General features: G+C 46.3%; 1 protein-coding gene across 5 annotated transcripts in view; it reads left to right on the forward strand.

The window, feature by feature from the left end:
• IFIH1 (interferon induced with helicase C domain 1) overlaps positions 1-13,047 on the forward strand; it is a 133,647-nt gene that overhangs the window by 24,848 nt on the left and 95,752 nt on the right. For 3 of the 5 annotated variants that reach the window (XM_063933629.1, XM_063933627.1, XM_063933630.1), the window contains exon 4: positions 10,389-10,562. In XM_063933629.1, coding sequence (XP_063789699.1) covers positions 10,389-10,562 — 174 coding nt within the window. The remainder of the gene's footprint in view (positions 1-10,388; positions 10,563-13,047) is intronic. The other 2 variants (XM_063933628.1, XM_063933631.1) reach the window with 1 other exon arrangement.

Raw genomic sequence — 13,047 nt, forward strand, 5'->3', positions numbered from 1 at the left:
CCACAGGCGGAGCCAGGTACGGTGGGGGGCCGCCTCAAGAATTTCAGCGATCAGTGGGCTCGCTCACAGGTGGATCCCTGGATCCTTCAAATAGTATCTCAGGGGTACAAACTGGAATTCGAGGCGTCTCCACCCCACCGGTTCCTAAAATCTGCCTTGCCGATTGCTCCCTCAGACAGGGAGGCGGTGCTAGCGGCAATTCACAAGCTGTATTCCCAGCAGGTGATAATCAAGGTACCCCTACTTCAACAAGGCCGGGGTTACTATTCCACACTATTTGTGGTACCGAAACCGGACGGTTCGGTGAGACCCATTTTAAATTTGAAATCCTTGAACACATACATAAAAAAATTCAAGTTCAAGATGGAATCGCTCAGGGCGGTTATTGCGAGCCTGGACGAGGGGGATTACATGGTATCCCTGGACATCAAGGATGCTTACTTGCATGTCCCCATTTACCATCCTCACCAGGAGTACCTCAGATTTGTGGTACAGGATTGCCATTACCAATTCCAGATGCTGCCGTTTGGACTGTCCACGGCACCGAGGGTATTTACCAAGGTGATGGCGGAAATGATGATACTCCTTCGAAAAAAGGGAGTTTTAATTATCCCGTACTTGGACGATCTCCTAATAAAAGCGAGGTCCAAGGAACAGTTGTTGGTGGGAGTAGCACTATCTCAGGAGGTGCTGCACCAGCACGGCTGGATTCTGAATATCCCAAAGTCACAGCTGGTTCCGACGACACGACTACTGTTCCTGGGTATGATTCTGGATACAGTCCAGAAAAAAGTGTTTCTCCCGGAGGAGAAAGCCAGGGAGTTGTCATCTCTTGTCAGAGACCTGAAACCAAAACAGGTATCAGTGCATCGCTGCACGCGGGTCCTGGGAAAGATGGTGGCTTCTTACGAAGCAATTCCCTTCGGCAGGTTCCATGCCAGAATCTTTCAGTGGGACCTGTTGGACCCGGATCGCATCTTCAGATGCATCGCTTGATAACCCTGTCTCCAAGAACCAGGGTGTCGCTACTGTGGTGGCTGCAGAGTGCCCATCTTCTAGAGGGCCGCAGGTTCGGCATACAGGACTGGGTCCTGGTGACCACGGATGCCAGCCTTCGAGGCTGGGGGGCAGTCACACAGGGAAGAAACTTCCAAGGACTATGGTCGAGTCAGGAGACTTCCCTTCACATAAATATTCTGGAACTAAGGGCCATCTACAATGCCCTAAGTCAAGCAAAATCCCTGCTCCTACACCAGCCGGTGCTGATCCAGTCAGACAACATCACGGCAGTCGCCCATGTAAATCGACAGGGCGGCACAAGAAGCAGGATGGCGATGGCGGAAGCCACAAGAATTCTCCGATGGGCGGAGAATCATGTACTAGCACTGTCAGCAGTGTTCATTCCGGGAGTGGACAACTGGGAAGCAGACTTCCTCAGCAGACACGACCTCCACCCGGGAGAGTGGGGACTTCATCCAGAAGTCTTCCAGATGCTGGTAAACCGTTGGGAAAAACCACAGGTGGACATGATGGCGTCCCGCCTCAACAAAAAGTTAAAAAGATATTGCGCCAGGTCAAGGGACCCTCAGGCGATAGCTGTGGACGCTCTAGTGACACCGTGGGTGTACCAGTCGGTTTATGTGTTCCCTCCTCTGCCTCTCATACCAAAGGTATTGAGAATAATAAGAAAGCGAGGAGTAAACACCATTCTCGTGGTTCCGGATTGGCCAAGACGAGCGTGGTACCCGGAACTTCAAGAGATGCTCTCAGAGGACCCGGGGCCTCTACCGCTCAGACAGGACCTGCTACAACAGGGGCCCTGTCTGTTCCAAGACTTACCGCGGCTGCGTTTGACGGCATGGCGGTTGAACACCGGATCCTAAAGGAAAAGGGTATTCCGGAAGAAGTCATTCCTACGCTTATTAAGGCCAGGAAAGATGTTACGGCAAAGCATTATCACCGCATATGGCGGAAATATGTTGCATGGTGCGAGGCCAAAAAGGCCCCAACAGAGGAATTTCAACTAGGTCGATTTCTGCATTTCCTGCAAGCAGGAGTGAATATGGGCCTAAAACTAGGCTCCATTAAAGTACAGATCTCGGCTCTGTCGATTTTCTTTCAAAAAGAACTAGCTTCAGTACCTGAAGTTCAGACATTTGTGAAAGGAGTGCTGCATATTCAGCCCCCATTTGTGCCTCTTGTGGCACCTTGGGATCTCAACGTGATGTTGAGTTTCTTAAAATCACATTGGTTTGAGCCACTAAAAACCGTGGATCTGAAATATCTCACGTGGAAAGTGGTCATGTTATTGGCCTTGGCTTCAGCCAGGCGAGTGTCAGAATTGGCGGCTTTATCATGTAAAAGCCCTTATCTGATTTTCCATATGGATAGGGCAGAATTGAGGACTCGTCCCCAGTTTCTCCCTAAGGTGGTGTCAGCGTTTCACCTGAACCAGCCTATTGTGGTGCCTGCGGCTACTAAGGATTTGGAGGACTTCAAGTTGCTAGACGTTGTCAGGGCCCTGAAAATATATGTTTCCAGGACGGCTGGAGTCAGAAAATCTGACTCGCTGTTTATCCTGTATGCACCCAACAAGCTGGGTGCTCCTGCTTCTAAGCAGTCTATTGCTCGCTGGATTTGTAGTACAATTCAGCTTGCACATTCTGTGGCAGGCATGCCACAGCCAAAATCTGTAAATGCCCATTCCACAAGGAAGGTGGGCTCATCTTGGGCGCCTGCCCGAGGCGTCTCGGCTTTACAACTTTGCCGAGCAGCTACTTGGTCAGGGGCAAACACATTTGCAAAATTCTACAAATTTGATACCCTGGCTGAGGAGGACCTGGAGTTCTCTCATTCGGTGCTACAGAGTCATCCGCACTCTCTCGCCCGTTTGGGAGCTTTGGTATAATCCCCATGGTCCTTACGGAGTTCCCAGCATCCACTAGGACGTTAGAGAAAATAAGAATTTACTCACCGGTAATTCTATTTCTCGTAGTCCGTAGTGGATGCTGGGCGCCCATCCCAAGTGCGGATTGTCTGCAATACTTGTAAATAGTTATTGTTAACTAAAGGGTTATTGTTGAGCCATCTGTTGAGAGGCTCAGTTGTTTTTCATACTGTCAAACTGGATATAGTATCACGAGTTGTACGGTGTGATTGGTGTGGCTGGTAAGAGTCTTACCCGGGATTCTAAATCCTTCCTTATTATGTCTGCTCGTCCGGGCACGGTGTCCTAACTGAGGCTTGGAGGAGGGTCATAGTGGGAGGAGCCAGTGCACACCAGGTAGTCCTAAATCTTTCTAGAGTGCCCAGCCTCCTTCGGAGCCCGCTATTCCCCATGGTCCTTACGGAGTTCCCAGCATCCACTACGGACTACGAGAAATAGAATTACCGGTGAGTAAATTCTTATTTTTTCTTCCGAAGGGAAAAGCGCAGGAACTCATGACTCTAGTCATGAACTTGTTGAAACCAAAACAAGTGTCAGTACATCATTGCACTCAAGTTCTGGGAAAGATGGTGGCAACATACGAAGCCATTCCATACGGCAGATTCCATGCAAGGGCCTTCCAATGGGACCTATTGGACAAATGGTCCGGGTCGTTTCTGCAATTGCGTCAGCGGATCGCCCTGTCCCCCAGGGCCAGAGTATCTCTTCTGTGGTGGTTAAACAGTGCTCACCTTCTAGAGGGCCGCAGGTTCGGCATTCTGGACTGGATCCTGGTGACCACGGACGCGAGCCTCTTAGGTTGGGGAGCGGTCGCACAGGGAAGAAATTTCCAAGGACTTTGGTCAAGTCAAGAGACTTGTCTTCACATCAACATCCTGGAACTAAGGGCCATATACAACGCCCTACGTCAATCGGAGATCTTACTTCGCAATCGACCAGTTCTGATCCAGTCAGACAACATCACCACAGTAGCTCATGTAAACCGCCAAGGCGGCAAAAGGAGCAGAGTGGCAATGGCGGAAGCCACCAGAGTTCTTCGCTTGGTGGAGAATCATGTAAGCGCTCTGTCAGCAGTGTTTATTCCGGGAATGGACAACTGGGAAGCAGACTTCCTCAGCAGACATGCTCTGCATCCAGGAGAGTGGGGACTTCATCAGGAAGTCTTCGCGCAGATTGCAAGTCGGTGGGGACTACCCCAAATAGACATGATGGCATCCCGTTTCAACAAAAAGCTACAAAGGTATTGCGCCAGGTCAAGAGACCCTCAGGCGGTAGCTGTAGACGCCCTAGTGACACCGTGGGTGTTCCAGTCGGTATATGTGTTTCCTCCTCTTCCTCTCATACCCAAGGTGTTGAGGATAATAAGAAAAAGAGGAGTGAGAGCAATTCTCATTGTTCCAGATTGGCCACGAAGGACCTGGTATCTGGATCTGCAAGAAATGCTCACAGAAGATCCGTGGCCTCTTCCTCTAAGGCAGGACTTGTTACAACAAGGTCCCTGTCTGTTCCAAGACTTACCGCGGCTGCGTTTGACGGCATGGCGGTTGAACGCCGGATCCTAGCGGAAAAAGGTATTCCGGATGAGGTCATTCCTACGCAAATAAAGGCTAGGAAGGACGTGACATCTAAACATTATCACCGAATATGGAGAAAATATGTTTCTCGGTGTGAGGCCAGGAATGCTCCTACGGAAGAATTCCACCTGGGCCGTTTTCTTCACTTCCTACAAACTGGAGTGAATTTGGGCCTAAAATTAGGCTCCATTAAAAGTTCAGATTTAGGCCTTATCCATTTTCTTTCAAAAGGAATTGGCCTCATTACCTGAAGTACAACTTTTGTGAAGGGAGTACTGCATATTCAGCCTCCTTTTGTACCTCCGGTGGCGCCTTGGGACCTTAACGTGGTGTTAAGTTTCCTTAAGTCACATTGCTTTGAACCACTTAAGACAGTGGAGTTGAAATATCTCACCTGGAAGGTGGTCATGTTGTTAGCCTTGGCTTTGGCTAGGCGAGTTTCGGAATTGGCAGCTTTATCACATAAAAGCCCCTATCTGGTTTTCCATATGGATAGAGCGGAATTGCGGACCCGTCCTCAATTCCTACCTAAGGTGGTCTCATCCTTTCATATGAACCAACCTATTGTCGTGCCTGTGGCTACACGTGACTTGGAGGATTCCGAGTTCCTGGATGTGGTCAGGGCTTTGAAAATTTACGTGGCCAGAATGGCTAGGATCAGAAAAACAGAAGCACTGTTTGTCCTGTATGCAGCCAACAAAGTTGGCGGCCCTGCTTCAGAGCAGACTATTGCTCGCTGGATCTGTAACGTGATTCAGCAGGTGCATTCTACGGCAGGATTGCCGTTACCAAAATCGGTTAAGGCCCATTCCACTAGGAAGGTGGGCTCTTCTTGGGCGGCTGCCCGAGGGGTCTCGGCACTACAGCTGTGCCGGGCTGCTACTTGGTCGGGGTCAAACACCTTTGCAAAGTTCTATAAGTTTGATACCCTGGCTGAGGAGGACCTCCTGTTTGCTCAATCGGCGCTGCAGAGTCATCTGCACTCTCCCGCCCGTTTGGGAGCTTTGGTATAATCCCCATGGTCCTTACGGAGTCCCCAGCATCCTCTAGGACAGGCATTTTCAACCACGGTCCTCAAGGCACATCAACAGTGCAGGTTTTAGTGATATCCAGGCTGCAGCACAGATGGTTAAATCAAAATAACTGAGCTACTAATTAAGTCACCTGTGCTGGAGTCTGGATATCACTAAAACCTGCACTGTTGGTGTGCCTTGAGGACCGTGGTTGGGAATGCCTGCTCTAGGACGTTAGAGAAAATAAGATTTTAAACCTACCGGTAAATCTTTTTCTCGTAGTCCGTAGAGGATGCTGGGCGCCCGTCCCAAGTGCGGACTACTTCTGCAAGACTTGTATATAGTTATTAGTGTTCACTCTAGGATTTTTTTAGGGCAGGGTGCTTGGCATTGAAGAGGGCACATTTTTATTTTGAAGGGCACATTTTTGATGTGACGCTTTGCACACAAAGCATAGCGCATATGTTTATAGTTTTTGTACATACATTTTGCCCTTAGTAAATCATATACCCATGCATACATATAAGACACCTAACATCTGTACTGAGAAACATACTGTATGTGTCCAGTCTTCTTGAAATCTCGGCTGTAGCATATACATAAGTAGATAATTATAAATATCTTTTCCAGTGCTGAAGTAGTTATAATCCGTGTGTGTTATAAAACAGAGAAGTTAAACAATGGGTTAAAATATATAGGAAAAGATATGTCTGTTCTACTAGGGAAATACTGTAAGCAGTATATGCTCACTGCTTACCCTGTTCTTTCCCTCTTTATCAGAGTGCTGTGTTATTTACAGTGCCTCCTCTGCCATCCAGTTGGCTAAGGATAGAAATTGTTTCCAATTTCAGAGATGGGCAAGGAGCAGACGACAACATTGTAACATGCACTCTGACTGCTGCATTCTGTATACAAGGGGCTGATTTATGGTCCTGCAGGGTGCACTGAAAAAGGAAAAAGGGGGGAACCTGGATTGCACATCCTATTACTAAAGATATCAAGAGGTGCTATCATGCTGAGGCTTCTAATACTATGCTGGGGGAAGAGAGATGCAGATGCACACTCTTAGCACTAAGAACACTGATAATAAAAATAATTTAAATAAACCCTCACAATTAACATGGAGTATAATTGAAGTTCTTAGCACACATTTGCGCAAATATGCGGGCCCATGTACCGCGGCCAGGTGACTTCATCACATGGGTCCCTAACATCCCTAATACTATCACATTCTATAAATTTATACAGGACTTACCTCTAAATAGGGCCTTATCAATGTGTGATCTGAAATGCAGGAACCCAGCTAATTAAAACACCTGAGGGTGAATGGGAGGAGTGCCAATCCAGAGGAAGGAAGCCTTGCCTTCCAGTGTACAATATATACACAAATATAGTGGAAAAAGGGGGGAACCTGGATTGCACATCCTATTACTAAAGATATCAAGAGGTGCTATCATGCTGAGGCTTCTAATACTATGCTGGGGGAAGAGAGATGCAGATGCACACTCTTAGCACTAAGAACACTGATAATAAAAATAATTTAAATAAACCCTCACAATTAACATGGAGTATAATTGAAGTTCTTAGCACACATTTGCGCAAATATGCGGGCCCATGTACCGCGGCCAGGTGACTTCATCACATGGGTCCCTAACATCCCTAATACTATCACATTCTATAAATTTATACAGGACTTACCTCTAAATAGGGCCTTATCAATGTGTGATCTGAAATGCAGGAACCCAGCTAATTAAAACACCTGAGGGTGAATGGGAGGAGTGCCAATCCAGAGGAAGGAAGCCTTGCCTTCCAGTGTACAATATATACACAAATATAGTGGAAAAAGGGGGGAACCTGGATTGCACATCCTATTACTAAAGATATCAAGAGGTGCTATCATGCTGAGGCTTCTAATACTATGCTGGGGGAAGAGAGATGCAGATGCACACTCTTAGCACTAAGAACACTGATAATAAAAATAATTTAAATAAACCCTCACAATTAACATGGAGTATAATTGAAGTTCTTAGCACACATTTGCGCAAATATGCGGGCCCATGTACCGCGGCCAGGTGACTTCATCACATGGGTCCCTAACATCCCTAATACTATCACATTCTATAAATTTATACAGGACTTACCTCTAAATAGGGCCTTATCAATGTGTGATCTGAAATGCAGGAACCCAGCTAATTAAAACACCTGAGGGTGAATGGGAGGAGTGCCAATCCAGAGGAAGGAAGCCTTGCCTTCCAGTGTACAATATATACACAAATATAGTGGAAAAAGGGGGGAACCTGGATTGCACATCCTATTACTAAAGATATCAAGAGGTGCTATCATGCTGAGGCTTCTAATACTATGCTGGGGGAAGAGAGATGCAGATGCACACTCTTAGCACTAAGAACACTGATAATAAAAATAATTTAAATAAACCCTCACAATTAACATTGAGTATAATTGAAGTTCTTAGCACACATTTGCGCAAATATGCGGGCCCATGTACCGCGGCCAGGTGACTTCATCACATGGGTCCCTAACATCCCTAATACTATCACAGTCTATAAATTTATACAGGACTTACCTCTAAATAGGGCCTTATCAATGTGTGATCTGAAATGCAGGATCCCAGCTAATTAAAACACCTGAGGGTGAATGGGAGGAGTGCCAATCCAGAGGAAGGAAGCCTTGCCTTCCAGTGTACAATATATACACAAATATAGTGGAAAAAGGGGGGAACCTGGATTGCACATCCTATTACTAAAGATATCAAGAGGTGCTATCATGCTGAGGCTTCTAATACTATGCTGGGGGAAGAGAGATGCAGATGCACACTCTTAGCACTAAGAACACTGATAATAAAAATAATTTAAATAAACCCTCACAATTAACATGGAGTATAATTGAAGTTCTTAGCACACATTTGCGCAAATATGCGGGCCCATGTACCGCGGCCAGGTGACTTCATCACATGGGTCCCTAACATCCCTAATACTATCACATTCTATAAATTTATACAGGACTTACCTCTAAATAGGGCCTTATCAATGTGTGATCTCAAATGCAGGAACCCAGCTAATTAAAACACCTGAGGGTGAATGGGAGGAGTGCCAATCCAGAGGAAGGAAGCCTTGCCTTCCAGTGTACAATATATACACAAATATAGTGGAAAAAGGGGGGAACCTGGATTGCACATCCTATTACTAAAGATATCAAGAGGTGCTATCATGCTGAGGCTTCTAATACTATGCTGGGGGAAGAGAGATGCAGATGCACACTCTTAGCACTAAGAACACTGATAATAAAAATAATTTAAATAAACCCTCACAATTAACATGGAGTATAATTGAAGTTCTTAGCACACATTTGCGCAAATATGCGGGCCCATGTACCGCGGCCAGGTGGAACAGATCATTCGCAGGATGATGTCATCATAGAGGACATGCACTGAAAAAGGGCAGGGTGCTTTTTCACATTTCAAAAATGGGCAGGGTGCAGCACCCTGCTGAAACAGCCTAGAAGGAACACTAGTTATTGCTTACATAAGGGTTATGTTATAGTTTCATCGGTCTTGGACTGATGCTATGTTGTTGTTCATACTGTTAACTGGGTAGTATATCACAAGTTATACGGTGTGATTGGTGTGGCTGGTATGAATCTTGCCCTTGGATTACAAAAATCCTTTCCTTGTACAGTCCGTCTCCTCTGGGCACAGTTTCTCTAACTGAGGTCTGGAGGAGGGGCATAGAGGGAGGAGCCAGTGCACACCCAGAGTCAAAGTCTTTCTTAAAGTGCCCATGTCTCCTGCGGAGCCCGTCTATTCCCCATGGTCCTTACGGAGTCCCCAGCATCCTCTACGGACTACGAGAAAAAGATTTACCGGTAGGTTTAAAATCTTATTTTTTCACATCTCAGATTTCAGAGAGAATTTTATTTGTACTGTAGAACGTGCATTATCTATGAAGGATCAATTTAATGAGTTGATATGGAAAGAGCTAAATTGTTTTCACTTATTCAACAAACTAGATTTTTTATTTATTTTTCAGAACTTTTCTAATGACTATTGTCTGTTCATATCAGTGGGGCTTCTACATTCTGAAAATCCTATTAAAATGAACAATCATTTATACTAATGGGACATCTTTGCTTATAAATAAAATCAGGCAGTGTACCTTTCCTAAAATCCCCAACCGGAACCCAGCATCAGGCAACCTACAGTAAGCTGGTTTCCACTAAAACAAGGAAACAGCATGTTGGAAATTACTGGACCTTTTTCACTGGGCTGTGGATCCAGGCTAGTGAAGGTGAATGAGACTTTTCCACTTCAGCTGTCCCAAGATATATGGCTCCGGTCTCTAATACCTCTATCCATTATATAAAATTGTAAGGAAAGGAACAAACACATTCAAATATAGTTTTTTTTTAAATAAAACACTTTGTCAATCCCTAATTTACTACTTTATTAAATATAAACATATTTTCAGTTATAGTTCTGTGGTAATTAATATTCTTCTGACATAATCCATCATAGTATAATAATAATAATAATAATAATAATAATAATAATAATAATTTAATAATAGTATAATATATCCCAACATATAGACATGCTCCATACTGGTACGCACAGATATGTCCGGGAGACTGTTTGCTTGATTTAGAAAAGAAAATATTACGGTTTAGTAGGTTTGAGAATTTAGGCAATGAATTTACATTTTGTTTAGTGATTTACTATCATTTAGTATCATTTATTTTATGCTAATAGTTTTATTTCACATTTTATTGCAGTAACCTAAAGCATTTAAATGCTATCTCACACATATTTAACTTTACACAGTGTTATCTCTTTACTAGCAGAGAGCAGTGGAACAGATCATTCGCAGGATGATGTCATCATAGAGGACATGACTGATTCCCAGGATGACAATGTAATTTGTGAAGCAACAGGTCAGAAGGCTGAAAACCTCAATGCGACAGGTGACAGCAGCATTTTGGAGCTGTCCAATGCAGAAAGCTCTGCTCACTCAGGTAAGGAGTCCATAGAGGGTAATTCAGACCTGATTGCTAGGCTGCGTTTTTGCACAGCGGGCGATCAGAGCCAAACTGCGCATGCACCTCAATGCGCAGGCGAAATGGATGGCTGCAAAGAGTATCGCTGGCCAGCGACGGGTTTGTGCGAAGGATCCATTTGCACGGGCGATCGCAAGGAGATTGACAGGAAGAGGGCGTTTGTGGGTGGCAACTGACCATTTTCAGGGAGTATTTGGAAAAACGCAGGTGTGCCCAAGCATTTGCAGGGAGGGTGTCTGACGTAATATCCGGTCCTGAACAGCCTGATGTGATCGTAGTGGCTGAGTAAGTCCTGGGCTGTGCAGAGACTGCACAAAATCAGTTTGTACAGCTCTGCTACACATGCGTTCTCACACTTCCACAGCTAAAATACACTCCCTCTGTAGGCGGTGACTATCTGATCACAGGGCTGCAAAAATCGCTGCCCAGCGATCAGGTCTAAATTACCCCCATGGTGTGATCCTGGCAGTCTGCTAACTCTCACATTGCAGAGAGATGTTATTTTCTACGAACAATTCGTTTTCCCACATAATTTAATGTGCCCTGCTCAGACAACGGCATCATAGAAATATGTCACTCATAAATATGTTTGTTTGATCTGTTATTCCCCACTTTTTGAACCAGCCTGGACCTAGGGCCTTTTTCAGGTTGGGCCCACTAATACGATGCGATCGCATTGGGCCGGTGTTTGCCTCAGTACGCACACACAGGTCCTGATCTGCGCGTGCGTGGGGCGACCAATGCGATTGCATTGATGTGAACGCCTCTCCCTTATTGACAGTTGGGTGGCGGCTTTGTTCCTCTCCTCCATCCGCAGTACCACTAGCCGTGCTTTAACCCTTTCCAGGTCGGAAGCCAGTGGGAGGATCTCTTCTCTCAAAACTGGCCTCTCCCTTTTTTAACACTTGTTTTGCTTCTTTTTTTTCTGGGCTATTCTTTGGTTAAGTCGCTGGGCTTCACGTTGCAGTTCTTTTATACTGTAATGCTGGTATGTCTCCTCTGTCTCCTCATCATCCTCAGTCCCTCCTGGGGATACTGGATCATTTTCCCCAGCATCTAATGGTCGGGACACCCCCGCTTCACTGATTGTCGGGCACGCAGTTTCTGCCACCGCTCTACCTGGAGTTGATTCACTCGAGGGAGCACCCTCACTCAGTTTGGGGTTGTCTGCTTGCAGCTTCGATTGCCTTGGAGCACCATTAGAACAGCTGGTCCCCACTGCCTCTGGCTGGTCACCTGCCGATATTGCCGTGGCTCCAGGGTTAGCTATAGCAGCAAATTCAGTGCTCTGATTAATGTCCATACACAGGGAGCTTTCTTCCCCGGGGGATCCATCCCGCCCGGGGAAGCCAGCAAGGAAATCCCCTGTAAACTGCACCTGCAGCAGCTGGAGCTCACCATTAAACAACCTGCTCACAGCACACTTCGCTCCTTCTGCAAAGTCTCTGCCCCCAGAGAATTACCTCCAGCTGAGACCCAGGCACAGATACTACTGCTCTCTCCCGGTGTAACCAAAGCACATATACTACTGCTCTCTCCCAGTGTAACCAAAGCACATATACTACTGATCTCCCCCGGTGTAACCAAAGCACATATACTACTGATCTCCCCCGGTGTAACCCAGGCATATATACTACTCTCTCCTGATGTAACCTACTGTAGGTGTATATACTATAATATACAATATTGTTTGCAGTTTGTGGGCAGCAGGGAAGGAATTTTAAAATAAAACTGGGTGGTAGAGCTGCACTAATGTGGCTGCCATCTTAGGGACCCAGAGCCGGGTGTAGTACGGCTGACCGGCGGTCTCCTGACCGCCGGTCAGCTTACCGACGCCGGGATCCCGGCAGCATACCGACGCCGGGATCCCGGCGGGGAGGGGCGAGTGCAGCAAGCCCCTTGCGGGCTCGCTGCGCTCGCCACGCTGCGGGCTCGGTGGCGACCTGCGGTCGCCACGGGTTCTGTTCCCACTCTATGGGTGTCGTGGACACCCACGAGTGGAAATAGTCCCTGTTGGTCGGCATGCCGACCATCGGGACAGTGACCCGTCGGGCTGGTGGAGGAGGTCATGTGACTGTCGGTCAGCTGACCAGCGGTCACATAAATACCAACCCCCAGAGCCATATAATCATCTTTTAATGTATGTCTAAATGTACTTTAGATAGTATATTTTTTATTTGGCAAAATGACACGAGGTAATGTGACACAATTGCTGTTACAGTTGCAGAGCATCATAGGAGAGTAGGGGGGCCTATTTCCTCCATCTGTGTGCTTTGTAGAAGGCCAGCCCATTATGTAAATAGCAGGAAGATTTGTCACATTTGACAATGACGATCTGCCAGTGTGTACAGAGGAAAGATTAATTGCCCAATGTCCTCAACAACAGATATATCTGCAGATGGCAGTGGTTATTTTCAGTGTGTACCATCTACAGATATATCTG

The sequence above is a fragment of the Pseudophryne corroboree genome, chromosome 7 (assembly GCF_028390025.1).
Source record: "Pseudophryne corroboree isolate aPseCor3 chromosome 7, aPseCor3.hap2, whole genome shotgun sequence".
In the NCBI taxonomy this organism is placed as follows: Eukaryota; Metazoa; Chordata; class Amphibia; order Anura; family Myobatrachidae; genus Pseudophryne; species Pseudophryne corroboree.